The following is a 14,591-nucleotide window of genomic DNA, read 5'->3' as shown; positions in this document are numbered from 1 at the left end:
TTATAATAAATAATAATTTTAAAAATTCTTGTATTTGTCGGAAAGCTCATAGTGCACGAGAAGAAACTACATCTCATTTGTAATCAATTTTGTTCTAAAACTTTTTTTTGAGCTTTCTTTTTCGAGTAAATCGAGTCCGAAGTACAAATTTTTTAGTCATATTTGAAAAATAAATGGTTGCTAGGGGGTTAATTTCAGGTGTTGCATGAATTTTTAAGTGCTTTGAAACATAGACCAACTACTACTAGCAACTTTATCAACTTCTTGGTTGCCGTAAAATGGAAAAAAAAGTTTTTAAAACATGAATCGAGAAAAAATACGAAAAAATAAGAAATTAAGCAGTCAAATTACGATTTTCGTCCTGACGAAAGACGACAGTAGATCAATTTTTTTTTTTAATCAAAAATTATTCGTTTTCCTGTTAAAAACGGGAGTGGAGGCCTATAACGATAGGAATGACAAATTTTGTATCAAACCATCAGTAAAGCACGAATATGTTATGAGGTCGTCATGAGAAGTCGTAACCCGTGTTCTTAAAAATAATAATATTTTTGGATTTCGTCCATTAAATTTATTCGGACAAGGTCGTCTTGGTGAAAACGTATTCAGTTATATTCTGAATGACTAATATTTTATTAGAAAATGGACATGCATTCACATTTTCAACAGTATCTGGTTTTAACTGGTCCTGCTCTCCAACTCATTTAATCGTACCTAAATTACAGACTCCAATATGTCAACTAAGATAAAAATAACAGTCAATACAATAACATAAATTATGGAGTTCCTCAAGGATCCATATTAGGGCCACTCCTTTTTCAAATATATTTATATAAATGATATATGTCAATTAAACCTAAATGGCGAAAATTTCTTATACGCAGATGATACTGCTTTATTTTACTTCGGCAAAACTTATTAGCAAAATCACAACGGGATCTTAACATATTATATAACTCGCTAATTAAAAATATATCAAAAATTAATATTAAAAATATAAAAAAGTTACATGATCTTGCTCATCTCATAAACCATCGCAAATAGAAGGAAAAAACCTACAAATTTCAGATGGTGAAAAATATGTGGTACTACATATCTATAAGCAATTATCATTTAAGCAGAACCAACAAAACTTAAAGAAAATATATCACTAATTGGTGTATTTGGCAGAATAGCCCATCTTCTTCCAATACAAGTAAAAAGGGATTATATTTTAGATTAATCCAGTCCCATTTAAATTATTCAATTGAAATATTGGGAAACACATACATTTCATATTTAAACGACTGCCAAAAAAGTGTGCCAAGAAATGAAATTACTGAAAATCGAAAATTATATAAATATAACATACTTATGCTTATTAATCTCCATAAATATGGATTTATACACACGAAAACAACGTTTATAAAAATACCACAAGTACATGAACAATACACAAGACGACATTCCAGGCTTTCAGTCCTGACACTCTGAAAGCACGCTGACCGAACTTAGTATTTAGTGTGCGCTTTGGTTCTTTTAATCTTCCGATAGCTGAAGACGCTGCTGACCTAAGGGTTGACTGTCGTGAATTGGTATTTTCCGGAACACATTTCGTGAGTGATTTAAATACCATCCAGCAAAGCTTAAAGTGGATTCTTTCAGGACATTTGAGCAAGAGAAGATTTATGAGATGCTCTGAAATGCGGGAATATTTAGATGCACGATAAGTCTTGCTGCAGCGTTGAAAGCGATTGCAATAAGGAAGTTGAGTGAAAAATATTTTGACTTATAAAAAATATGTTCATGTAGATCAAAAAATATCGATTCTAAATAAATAAATATATTTCTATATTATTATTCTTAGAATTAGTTAAACGTTCTTGAAAAAGCATTTAATAGCAATAAACTGAATACGCTCCACGATTGGTCGAAAGAATTCTGACGTCACATGTATTGTATCGTGGCTGTACGTACAACGGATCACCTATGGTGCATCTCTTTCTATTACATGAGAGATGGTCGGTTTAGATGAGAGAGGTGTATATGCCAAACGTTTATTTGGGTCAAATCACAGCCGGTCGTTGAGTTAAAGCTTCCAAGTAAGTATATCAAATTATTAATTGTGTTCATTTGAACGTTACGATAAATAAAATACATTTTTACAGTATAATAATCATTGCGAATTCTACCCATGTGACATTTACCAGGTATATTTTTATATACCTTTTATATAAATATTTTTCACTCAACTTCCTTATTATTCTCTACTCATTATAATATATATTATAATGTGGTGATGGCTTTTAAATATTTCATCTTTTGTTTACCATATAATAAGGCACTGCTGAAAACCAGCTGCATTCCCGGAGAAACTAATAATAGAGATAGAGACAGAAAAAATAGCTCCCATCTATTGTCAAATATGTGTAGGTATTTGTTGTTATTATTATATGAAATGGATTTCTAAAGATACATATTCGTATAGTGCTTTATAATAATATGTTGTTTATTGCATCGCTTAGAAGTTTTTATTATTATGCATGTCACATTACATGTGATACACTTCAGGCCGCCGGCCGCCCAGAAAAGTCTCACAGTGAACTGGGCTGTAAACCGTTATTTTACTTTTGGTCTTTACTTTTCTGCGCGGCGGTCTTGAATTGGCGCGGGGCACGTCAACAAATAGCGACGGCAATACCGTACCGGGCGGGAAAAGCAAATATTCTAACTTATAATATTAATTAAACTATGAAATCTTAATCATTTTTTTTTTTTTAATAACACCAATTATAATAGACGGTTAACATTGGTAAAAGAAATAGTGGAATTCCTTATTGAAGAATTAAATTTTTTTCCATACAAAATGTTTAAGCAACGTGGTTCCCACAGTTTGAATGACGTCACACCCACACCCCGCCTCTTACCGCTCGGATTCCGCTCTTTTTGGCGGGCTTAATAAAATTCAAACATTGAGAATTAATTTAACTATGAAAATAAACTTAAAAATACTTGTATTTAAGTTTGAATGCGAACATTGATAAAAAAAATGGACTCAACTTCCTTATTCGCTAATTTGGTATTTGGAGAGACTTGCGTATATTGCATTACAATAATCTAGATGTGAAACAATATAAGAATTGACTAACAATTTAGTCGCCTTTGTAGGCAGGTTTCTTCTCACTGCTTTAATTTGCCTTAATTAATAGAACCCCGTGCTTACAGTTATGTTCACTTAGATCAGCGTCCAGATTGATGCCCAGTAGTTTTATACATGATTTTTAAGTCACTTCCTGAAATAGTTATTGCGGAGTTATCAATGTTACGCTGACGTCTGCTTGAGGCCGTTCAGAGAAACACTGCCTCTGACGGATTCAGCTTCAATCTGTTTGATAGTGCTGGACAATATTGAATCTAAGAAATTTTCAGTATTCACGTCAGACAAAAAATACCATTGGAAGGGGCCCCGCCACTTTTCCAACCACGGTATAAAGATTTAGGGTAGATTATCAAAGTCAAGGATCAACGTTGAATAGATTTTATAATTGTTTTTATTTTGTTACTTATTATCTACGTTATGTAGATATTCAACGTCTTCGCCCTGGCTTCGGCGGTTGTGTGAACAAAGTAGCGATTATTATTTTTTCTACATTTGTATCAATGTGTACAAATAGTGTGTATTTTTGTTTTTGTTTCGAAGTATGGCAGTAGCCGATGAAAATACGCCTAAGATGTAAGTCTCGTAAAAAGGCCATCAGATGCGCGCGAAACTTCTTGGCTCTTTTAAGCTCGTTGTAACGACGTAATACGCATGGGGAGGCCGTGCAGGAGAATATGTAGTATTTAGCGCAAAGTAAAATGAGCTGCTGATTTTGTAGTTCTTAAGTCCGAGTTCTATTGATTTTATTTCCGAGTCGAACCAAGTTTTAGTAAGCACATATACCTCGTAATGGAGTAAAGATATGGTAGATTGTTGTTCATAATGTAATAATACAAACATATTGAATAACTCTCAATAAATATTGTATTATAATAAGTACTTAGGAGGAACCTATTATCTTAGAAGGTGTCGATAGCATCAAATACCTAGGAGTTATCATAGACAAATCTCTGAGATGGGGCGAATATATAGATGAAACTTCCACAAAGATCAGAAAACTAACTCATCTATTCATGTCTGTGAGAAATATTCTTTGCGTAAAAGATCTTAAACAAAATGTACCATGCCTTGTGTAACTCATTGCTGGAATATGCATCCTTGGGATGGGGAGGATGTTCCAAAACATTACTTTCGATTACTGTATAATAATGACTAGCCATTTATTAAATAACAATTCGAAATTTTAAAATTGGAAATTCATATGTCATACGGCATGTATTCTGGTCTCGTAATGTGTAATTTCTATCACCTAAGAAATTCTAAAAATATAGTACTAATGGATTCATATGTCTTATACTGATTTATAAATGTGGAAATTCTAACTATACAATTGTAAATGTTCTCCAAAATGTCCTGGAAAGAATCTCAGACTTGTGATGTCCCGAAAGAAACCAGTAATCTGTTCTGAATGCAATTACTAATGTTATCCAAATTGACTCTGGTAATAAATTACATCTTTGCGATTTTTTCAAGGATAAAGAAACCATCCTGTCACTTCGAATGCAATAAACAATGTTCTCAAAATTCGTTTTGACAGCATCGCCATTCCATTGTAAGAATATTATGTACTAAATACACAATTTGGCTTTCCTGAAACGGGAATCCTTCCCAGTTTGACAGACAAAGGTTCATTTTGTTTTGTATTGTTTGCAATTTATATACAGGGTGTCCGGAAACTCGTAGTACAAGCGGGAAACTGGTGAATCTACATCACATTTGGAGTCGATTTTGTAGTATAATTTTTTTTTATTTGAGCTTTCGTTATCGAGTAAATCGAGTTTGAAGTTGTTTTTTTTTTTTTTTTTTTTAACAAATTCTTATAAATTATTACTGAAGATCAAAGTACCCAACTAATTAAAACTATTTGAAAGTAAAACAAATGAAGAAACTCGGATTTGAAGCATTATTTTGAAATCACCCTTCATTTGACCCGGTGTAATCATAAAATATTTCTGCTCTGCAGGGTTAAAACATCTGTTATTCAACCCTAAACACCAGAAAAAACTTTAACCCTAAAATAGCCGAAAAATATTTTTTTTTGGTTTTTTTTTTTTTTTTGAAAATGCTCAAATAAAAAACTTTATGTTTTTTTGGGTTCCCCATGTGGTGTAGATTCTCCAGTTTCCCGCTTGTACTACGAGTTTCCGGACACCATGTATATATATAAAATAAATAATTAACCTAGATTTAAAACCCTTTTGATACTTATGATAAAATAAAAATTGTCTTAATATTGGTATTTATTATACAGAATTTGCGTGTATGTTATTCATATAATTGTACAAAAGTAGATATATAATATATTTATACATAAACCATAAATCATTTTGGTTAAAATATGGTTTATATTCCGTAATATCCCACAGTTTGAGAATTCAAGGCATTTTAATTCCCGCGCATAGTATTCGTTCACCGAGATAAAAGTTTATTTCAAGCACCGAATACCCAACGATCGGCGGACTCACGCCGTCGACTCTTTCTGCGTGTAGCCGTTAAATTCATTTCGACTTTTGTAAATTACATGTCACATGGAGACTATATCTAACTTTTGGTAAAACGAATTTTTGTTCTCAACAATTTCAACAGATGTCGCAAATACGATAGGTAATACATCTAAAATTAGACGATAATGATGCGCAGTTGTGAAGGCAAAAAAGGTGGGCGTTACCCGAATTACAATTCCAAAGAGCAAATGCTGAGTTTAGCATATCGTTTATTATCTGACTGCAATTAATGATATATTAGTATATACAACTTGTTGATATCAAAATCGAAGAATTATATAATTGTCGGGCTCTTGTCAATATTGTTATCTTATTGTGGAGGCGTCGATACATAATATATCTTGTGTCTTGTGGCATCTTGCGTCGCAAGTGCAAAAATACGTTAATTCCTCGTTAGTGCATAATTTAGTTATCCAGATAAGTTTCCAGTAAATTTTTACAAGTTCTTTTGTTTGTGCTACTTATTTGGATATTTTTGACGCCAGAATGGCAGGCCCAGTGATCACAGTGAAGCAGGGGGAGTTAGAAGGTGGAGAGGCAATTACAGAAAATGGAAAGAAATATATCTATTTCAAAGGGATTCCTTTCGCAGAGCCTCCAACTGGAGATCTCAGATTTAAGGTAAGCTATTTGCTGTAATCTACACCACTGAACAGAAAATCCCTGGAAGTGTGAATATGACCAGAGACGTAAAGAATTGAGGCTTTGGCGTTTATTCTCACACAAAGTAAATGCATTAAAGAGAGATCACAAATGAATATTTCGAAGTCATCTCATTAGATAAATCATCTTAAGATTTAATCTAACCCTTTTTTAAATAAACTCTTTTTTATATTATTGGAATAAGATTTTCTTTTGAAGGTTATACCCATAAATGTGATATGTCATTGAAGAAGAAGATATAGATATATAGTTTATCCAGGACACTATCTGGTTTACTAATATTTTTTTAGAACTTTCTAATCATTCAAAAAGATAACAGCCATAAATTTGGGAAAAAAATACTTGAAAATAATATTGTTAATTCTGAATTTGAAATATGAGATCGACAATAATGACGTAAAATAACTAGGTTCCAATGAACGAGTGGTTAAAGACTTTGTCCTGATAAGATACATGTAGATGTTCTGGGTTCGATTCCCAGTTGAGACCTTCACCTTTAAAATAATATTAAAAGTCGAAGGCGAAGCAAATTTATCGCTTCGTTTTTCTTTGTGACAGTGGCATTTTTATGCATGCTCATCGTGATTTTTGCAAAAAATGTAATTAACACATTCTGCAGTACAAGATAATTAGATATTTAATAAGGAGACATGGAATTTTTTTTTTTAGGACCCTGTTCCAGTAAAGCCATGGTCAGGAAGAAAGTTGGCTTCAAAGGAAGGAAACCAATGTACCCAAATGAACATGTTTGTAAGTGGGGAGTTGCTTGGAAGCGAGGATTGCCTGTATTTAAACGTGTATACGCCCAGTTTACCCAAGAATCCCAGTGACGAGAAATACTCAGTGATGGTGATGATACATGGCGGAGGATTCAGAGGCGGTAGTGGAGGTTCGGAAGGATTTGAAGCAGACTTTTACCTAGAAAAAGATACAATTTTAGTGACCATCAATTATCGGCTTGGTGTTCTTGGATTTCTGTGTCTCGATGTTCCCGAGGTTCCAGGAAATGCTGGATTAAAAGACCAGACTCTTGCCATGGCTTGGGTTAAGGAGAATATTGAATCTTTCAATGGAGATTCTAACAATATCACAATCTTTGGATACAGCTCTGGTTCTGCTTCTATAGATTACCAAATGCTTTCCCCATTATCGGAAGGCTTATTCCACAAAGCGATTCTCCAATCTGGATCATCATTGAACCCTTGGGCTAGGAATAAAAACCCAGCTCAACAGGTTCAAAAGTTTAAAAGTGTCCTTGGTATAACAACAAACGATCCTGTTGATTTGATTCAACAGCTGCAGAAAATTGACGATAAGGAGCTTATCGCAGCGGTGGATAAAATAATTGACGAAGATTCATTTAAATCTGGCGAATTATTTGGATTCGCTCCGGTCGTAGAGAAAACTTTTGAAAATATCAATTCATTTTTAACAACTGAGCCACTCGAAGTCCTGAAACAGGGGAAATTCCACAAGGTTCCGATAATAATGGGATTTTGCAGCAACGAAGGTTGTATGTTCAAAATGTTTTATGGAAAACATCTGCCAAATATTATTGCAAGACAGTATACAGATTATATGTCATCGTTCAGCGTTGAAGATAAAGCAAAACTAAATAAAGATTTGACAAGTGTTTACAACGTCAGAAATCAATCAGAAACTGAACAAGTTGATAACTATGTCTCCGACTTGCTGTTTGTCGCAGGAATTGAAAAATCCTTCCATTATTACATTGATCACGGTATTCGTGGTTACGGTTATCTCTTTTCATTTGAAGGAAGTTTAGACCTTGAAATGTTTAAGGCCTTTAAATGGAACGGAGCGTGTCATGGTTCCGAGTTAAGATACCTAACTAAAATGGCACTTGTAAATTATGATTCTCCAACACTAGCTGATCTCAAAGTTCGGCGCCAAATGCTTGAGATGTGGACTAACTTTGCGAAGTTTGGGTAAGCTTTCATTCATTTATTTTATATCATCATTAAGTAGGAGTAATCAGCAATCGTCATCCGTGATTTGCATCCCGGATCAACTAGCGGTACAGCACTCACCTCCATATGTACACGTCACGCAACAATCCCAAACAATCTTCTCCGAGATTATCATTTGGGTAATAATGTAGTTCTCTTATATCACGATGAGCCTAGACATTAGAGAAGTTTTTCGTTTTCACTTTGATACGCTTATATTTCTCATTTGATACGCTACAGAGCAGTTTGTTCATTTTAATTAATTCCTAGCCTGAATCCTAGAATCTAAAGTTGAATAAAAATTTTCGCTGATTGATGTCATTGCATATTTATTTTGAGAAACACGTTCTCTTTGTTGTTTGTTTTAATTAATATATTTCGTTATTCCAACAGAAATCCCACACCTGAAGAATCTAGTTCTGAACTCATAACGTGGACTCCAGCGACCAAGGAGAACTATGGAGTGCTTGAAATTAACAAGGATTTGACAATGATACCCTTCCCATGGGAGGAAAGAATGGAATTGTGGTCGAAAATAGAATAATATTATTCAAAAACCAGCTTTACATTTCGTGTGAGAAATTTCGTAGAAAAGTGCGTGCTGACATTTTCATAAAAAACATATTTAGGAAAAAGATAAACTACTTTTGATAAGAAAAAAATATAAATAACACATATTTTAATGTGTTTTTTTAAGCAGAAATTTCAACCAAACTGATAAAAAAATATTTTACCTAATCGAGAAACACAATTTTTAATTTTGAAATAATGAACAGGATGCATTGTGGTGTGTAAAAAACACACTGTGGTATTTCTCATGGCTGCTACAGTGACGAAAAAAAGAACATTTTTTTAGAAGCCAATTTAAAAAAAAAATAATAAAATTAAAAGTTACCCGTGACAATTTTTTTTTTAACTAATGGCACGATATTTATGCACTGCACACCACTGTGTCTTTGTGTTTCTCTTTAAAGCTACCCTTTCTAAAAACGTTACACAGTTAAGATAGGATTTGTATCCTTGACTACCCACTTTAATGTTTTGATCATTTATTTTGGGTTAACTATTTTTGTAATATTTTATACCTTACTACTGACATCACGGGCAGAAATCATAACAATCTGTATTTGTAATCATAAATATGTATGTTAGTCGTAAATCTCTTATAGCGGTATACTCGGTCAAAAAAATTTGTGTAGTTTTAAATTACCAGTTAAAAATCTTAGTTGTAAATCACTAGAGATCAATCTTCGTTATAAGCTACTAGTTATAAGTCACCAGCTATTAAACTTAGTTCTAAGCTACAAGTAATAAGTTATAAGTCTAAGCCATAGGAATACATTGAATGTATCAACTAAATTGTAAAGCGCCCTTGAGGTGATTTTCTCATTAAAACGGCGCTATAAAAATAATCCAATCATTATTATTATGTATTTGAGCGCTTCTCTATAAAAAGTAATTCGCTCGTAACTACGGTTGGTGCTCAATAACACTTCGTTATTACACCGACCGCTGTTAATGTATAACCCACAATAAAGTATTTACGAATACAATCTTTAAAACTTGCTCTTTATTTTTCTGTGAAATTATTGATTTTACTTTTGCAGTTGCCAACAGTTGATCAACCCTGATTTTTCCATCTCATTTTATAAATGTATAAAATGTATTATCAGATCTTCTAGTTCTTTTTTAAGGAACAATATTCAAAGTGGTTACATCGTGCCTCTTTTAAGTGATTTAACCATGGCAAAACTGAATAAGTTTGCCATAATTTTACTATTGAGCTTGTGTGTTTGGGCGCTTGTCGTTTCCAAGTCTATCAGGCACCAGAGAAAGTTAATTAGATGCGCGAGTGACTACAGAAGATGTATTTCAAGAAAGTTTGTTGCTCCGAACCCTCGAAGAGGACCGGGAAGAAAGACATGTCTACTTTGGCGTCCAATTTTCAAGTGCCCTCGCAAGAAAAGTTCAACTACTATTGAAATTCCTCAAATATCAAATAGACCGTATTCAACAGCATATAATGTTCCTGGTCATTGGAATTTATCAACGGATTATGCGAGTTTTCTTAATCCTGCGAATGTTACTTGGGATTCGCCAGCTCATACCACCGTTAAACTGAACCCAAATATCATAATTGCTCCTGAAGAGTGTGGTGATGGGTATAAAATTGATGATTTTGGAGACTGCCGAGAGGATTTCTAACAAAAACAGGTATTAATAAACATCTCTGTTATTTTACTATCTTGATCGCATAACGCCCTTGAGGTGACTTTTCACAGAAAACGGCGCTATATCATTGAAATATTACTATTATTGTAAACTAATATTGATGTTGGGATAAGTTTTATTGCGTCATTGCTGTGTAATATTTCTTCAAGGGCTAAAATTTTTGAACATCTACTGATATTACCTAAAATTGTTTAAAATGTACCGACATTACCTCTAAAATAATTCGTGCTACTTAAATTGTCTGAGGCTTTATGAATTTTTTTTTTCAGAAGTTGCGGTCATAGAACAGTTTCAGAGTTGTGGGATATATAACTTCATAGATTGAAATTATTGAAGTCAAACTATTAATGGCACCTTTGTCAATTAAAAAAAGAATTATAATAATTAAAATAAAATAACTTTGTTTAAATACCACTTTATTGTATATATTTATAACCAACCGGTTTCAGTTCATCCCGAACCTTCATCAGGGTTAATAAAAACATATTCTTTTATTAACCCTGATGAAGGTTCGGGCTGAACTGAAACCGGTTGGTTATAAATATATACAATAAAGTGGTATTTAAACAAAGTTATTTTATTTTAATTATTATAATTATGTATACCCACAAAGTGTTTGCTACAAGTGAAAAATTAAAAAAAGAATCATTAGAAATTCTTGTCCGTTAAAATATTCGTTTATTTGTTGTTTTCTAAACCTCAATTAAAAAACAATTAACACTGAATGGTTTTAATTAATTTTGAAGAAATTAATAACTTGTCAACAGTGGAGCCTTAACACAAGCAAAAAATATTCGTTTATACAGTTCAGAATCCAGTAAAGAAACTGCGACTTGGTGCCTACTTATTAATAAGTTTTTTATAAATATGTTTTTAGTATTTAATAAAAAAAATTACAATACATCTGTCTTTTCATTTGTAAAATTTTATGGGCCTTTTTGAAGTAATTATTGAAACAAAACCGAATTAAAAAACCAAGGGCCAGTTGTTTCACAGAATTTGAACATTTCATCAAATTTAAACGTTAATTTTATAGTTCTGTGAAAGTTATATTCAAGTTCTTTTTTATGTCATTTTGCGCAAGTAATTTCACAGAATTAAAATAAACACAGGATTTTAATAGAACTTTCACAGAACTTGAATATGTACTTGAATTTTGAGAAACAACCCGTCCTAAGTAGTGGTGAGAGATGCACGAATATGTTTACAAAAAAGCATTTTAACAGGTTCCAAAGGGTGTATGTTCATAAAATTCTAGCACTGACTGAAGGTTTCTAAGACAGAATATTAATTAATTGCTTACAAATATTTTCCATAGAAAAATGGCAATCGAGCAGAACAAGACAAATCTTTTGAAAACCCTTTCTAAGTGCGTTGGACGTAACAACCTGCGTTGGCCATAAAGCTAATGACACAGTTTGTGTATAAAATGACGAATTGAGTTTACCTTCACGGGGAATGCAGATAATAGATTATAAACTGCACTATAGAAAGGTGAGGGGAAGAAGTGAGAAGTGAGAAGAAGATAGCGACTAGTTAAAATACAATACAAAATACGAAAACAACAATGATACCTTTCCCATGGGAGGAACGAATGGAATTGTTGTCGAAAGTAGAATAATATTATTCAAAACCCAGGTTAATACTTACAGACCGACTTTCCGTGTGAAAAATTTTGTAGAAAAGTGCCTACCGACATTTTTATATAAATATATTTAGGAAAAAGATAAAATACTTTTGATAAGAAAAAATATTGTATAACATATACTTAGAAAAACCACAAAACATATTTTAATGTGTTTTTTTAAGCAGAAATTTCAACTAACTGATAAAAAATATTTTGCATCGTCGATGAACTCAATTTTTAGTTTTGAAATAATAAACAGGATGCATTGTGGTGTGTAAAAAATACACTGCGATATTTCTCGTGGCTGCTACAGTGACGAAAAAAAACATTTTTTTCAGAAAATTGCCAACTTTAAAACAAAATAAATAAAGTAAAAGTTACTTGTGACAAAAGTATTTTTTTAACTAATGGCACGTTATCCATGCACTGCACACCACTGTGTCTGTGTGTTTCTCTTTAAAGCTACCCTTTCTAAAAACGTTACACAGTTATGCTTGACTACACACTTTAATGTTATAATCATTCATTTTGCGTACACAATTTTTGTAATATTTTATACCTTACTACTGACATCACGGGCAGAAATCATAACAATCTGTATTTGCGAACATAAATATGTATATTAGTAGTAAATCTCTTATAGCGGTATACTTGGTCAAAAAAAATGTATACTTTTAAATTACCAGTTAAAAGTCTTAGTTTTAAATCACTAGATTAGACCAGCTATTAAACTTAATTCTAAGCTACAAGTAATAAGTTATAAGTCTAAGCCATAGGAATACATTAAATGTATAAACCAAGTTGTTAAGTGTCTTGAGGTGATTTTCTCATGAAAACGGTGCTCTTCATTTTTCTGTGTAATTATTAATTTTACCTTTGCAGTTGCCAACAGTTGATCAATCCTGGTTTTTCAATCTCATTTTATAAATGTATAAAATGTATTATCAGATCTTCCAATTCTTTCTTAAGGAAGAATCCTCCAAGGGGTTACATCGTGCCTCTTTAAAGTGATAAAACCATGGCAAAACTGAATAAGTTTGCCATAATTTTATTATTGAGCTTGTGTGTTTGGGCCTTTGTCGTTTCCAAGTCTATCAGGCACCAGAGAAAGTTCATTAGATGCGCGATTGACTATAGAAGATGTATTTCAAGACGGTGTGTTATTCCAAACCCTCGAAAAGGACCGGGAAGAAGGACATGTCGACTTTGGCTTCCAATTTTCAAGTGCTGTCGTAAGAAAAGTTCAACTACTACAGAAATTCCGCAGATATCAAATACATTGTATTCCATAGCAAAACGTCTTGCTTGTTATTGGAATTTTACAAGTTTTCTTGATCCTACGAATGAAGATTGTGGAGATGGGTATAAATTGGATCATTTTGAAGACTGCAGAGAGGAAATTTAACAAAAAAACACGTATTAATAAACATATCTTGATTTCTAAATACACTTAAATATTAACACTCTCAAAAAACATTGTTTTGATTTAATCGTAATTAGTTATTTTACTATCTTAATCGCATAACACTCTTGAGGTGACTTTTCACAGAAAACGGCGTTATATCATCCAAATATTACTTTCATTGTATTCTAATATTGATGTTTGGATAAGTTTCATTGCGTTATTGCTGTGTAACATTTCCTAAGGGCTAAAATTGTTCATGTACTGACATTACCTGTGAAATAATTCGTTCTGCTTACTTAGATTGTCTGATGCTTTATGAAAAAAATGTTTTTTTTTTACAGATGTTACGGTCTTGCCAAATGATGAAAATGCAGAACAGCTGTTTACTATGATCGTTCTTTTAATGTAACACGCCCTCTCATCTGGAATAGACTTCCCTCAGCTCTTACTAATCTCCAGAATTTGGCTGAATTTAAACGGGCTTTAAAAACAAAATTATTTAAAAAACCTTCCGTTTATAAATTTTAACTTCTTTTCAATATTTTATAATAAGCCATATTCTAAAACTTCCGGTAATTGTTTGGTTTCGATTGTCTCCTTATTGTACCTTTAAAGTGTCTGCTCAGAAAATTCTCATTTCTGAGCACAAACTGCCTCCTGTTTTATATTATGTTTTAGTTTTAATATTCGTGTTTTGTCCTGTCCTGCTGTTATTGTTATTCTATGTTTTGTCATCACTTTGTATAAACAGTGTATTTAGTGTTATAATATTAGATCTGTATTGGGTAAGGCATACAGTAGGTATAATTCGACCGGTCAGTGGTTGAGTGAGCATAGCGCTTGGGTCTCACCCGAGCGTCGCGTGTTCGATTCCTCGGCTGGCTAAGTCCTCCATCACAACACAAGCAACATTTTCGGCTTTCTATGGTGGTAGTAGGAGATTTTCCAACATTGTTGGGTTATTCGTAACCTGGGAATGTTTGTCTTTCTTTTTTAAAAAAAAAAAAAAAAATTTTAAGAACCACTAATACTGAATTACCATTTTTTTTAA

General features: G+C 32.7%; 1 protein-coding gene across 2 annotated transcripts; it reads left to right on the top strand.

Moving 5' to 3' along the window:
• Positions 1 to 5,795: 5,795 nt before the first annotated feature.
• Positions 5,796 to 10,892, top strand: LOC149422380 (juvenile hormone esterase-like). 2 transcript variants are annotated; one of them, XR_016302416.1, is made up of 4 exons: positions 5,796 to 6,264; positions 6,976 to 8,255; positions 8,670 to 10,490; positions 10,778 to 10,892. XR_016302416.1 is itself a non-coding variant. In XM_089633765.1 (3 exons), the coding sequence occupies exons 1-3, from the start codon at positions 6,130 to 6,132 to the stop codon at positions 8,818 to 8,820; spliced, it is 1,566 nt and encodes a 521-aa protein (XP_089489891.1). In that variant the 5' UTR covers positions 5,796 to 6,129; the 3' UTR covers positions 8,821 to 10,721. The 2 variants fall into 2 exon arrangements, 1 of the variants encoding a protein (XP_089489891.1); XM_089633765.1 differs by lacking the exon at positions 10,778 to 10,892 and having other exon boundaries at positions 8,670 to 10,721.
• Positions 10,893 to 14,591: the final 3,699 nt, after the last annotated feature.

The sequence above is a fragment of the Hesperophylax consimilis genome, chromosome 7, assembly GCF_061612785.1.
Source record: "Hesperophylax consimilis isolate HC1 chromosome 7, BYU_Hcon_1.0, whole genome shotgun sequence".
Lineage (NCBI taxonomy): Eukaryota > Metazoa > Arthropoda > Insecta > Trichoptera > Limnephilidae > Hesperophylax > Hesperophylax consimilis.
Note: the sequence above shows the minus strand (reverse complement) of the source record. Positions and strands in the feature narration are given on the sequence as shown.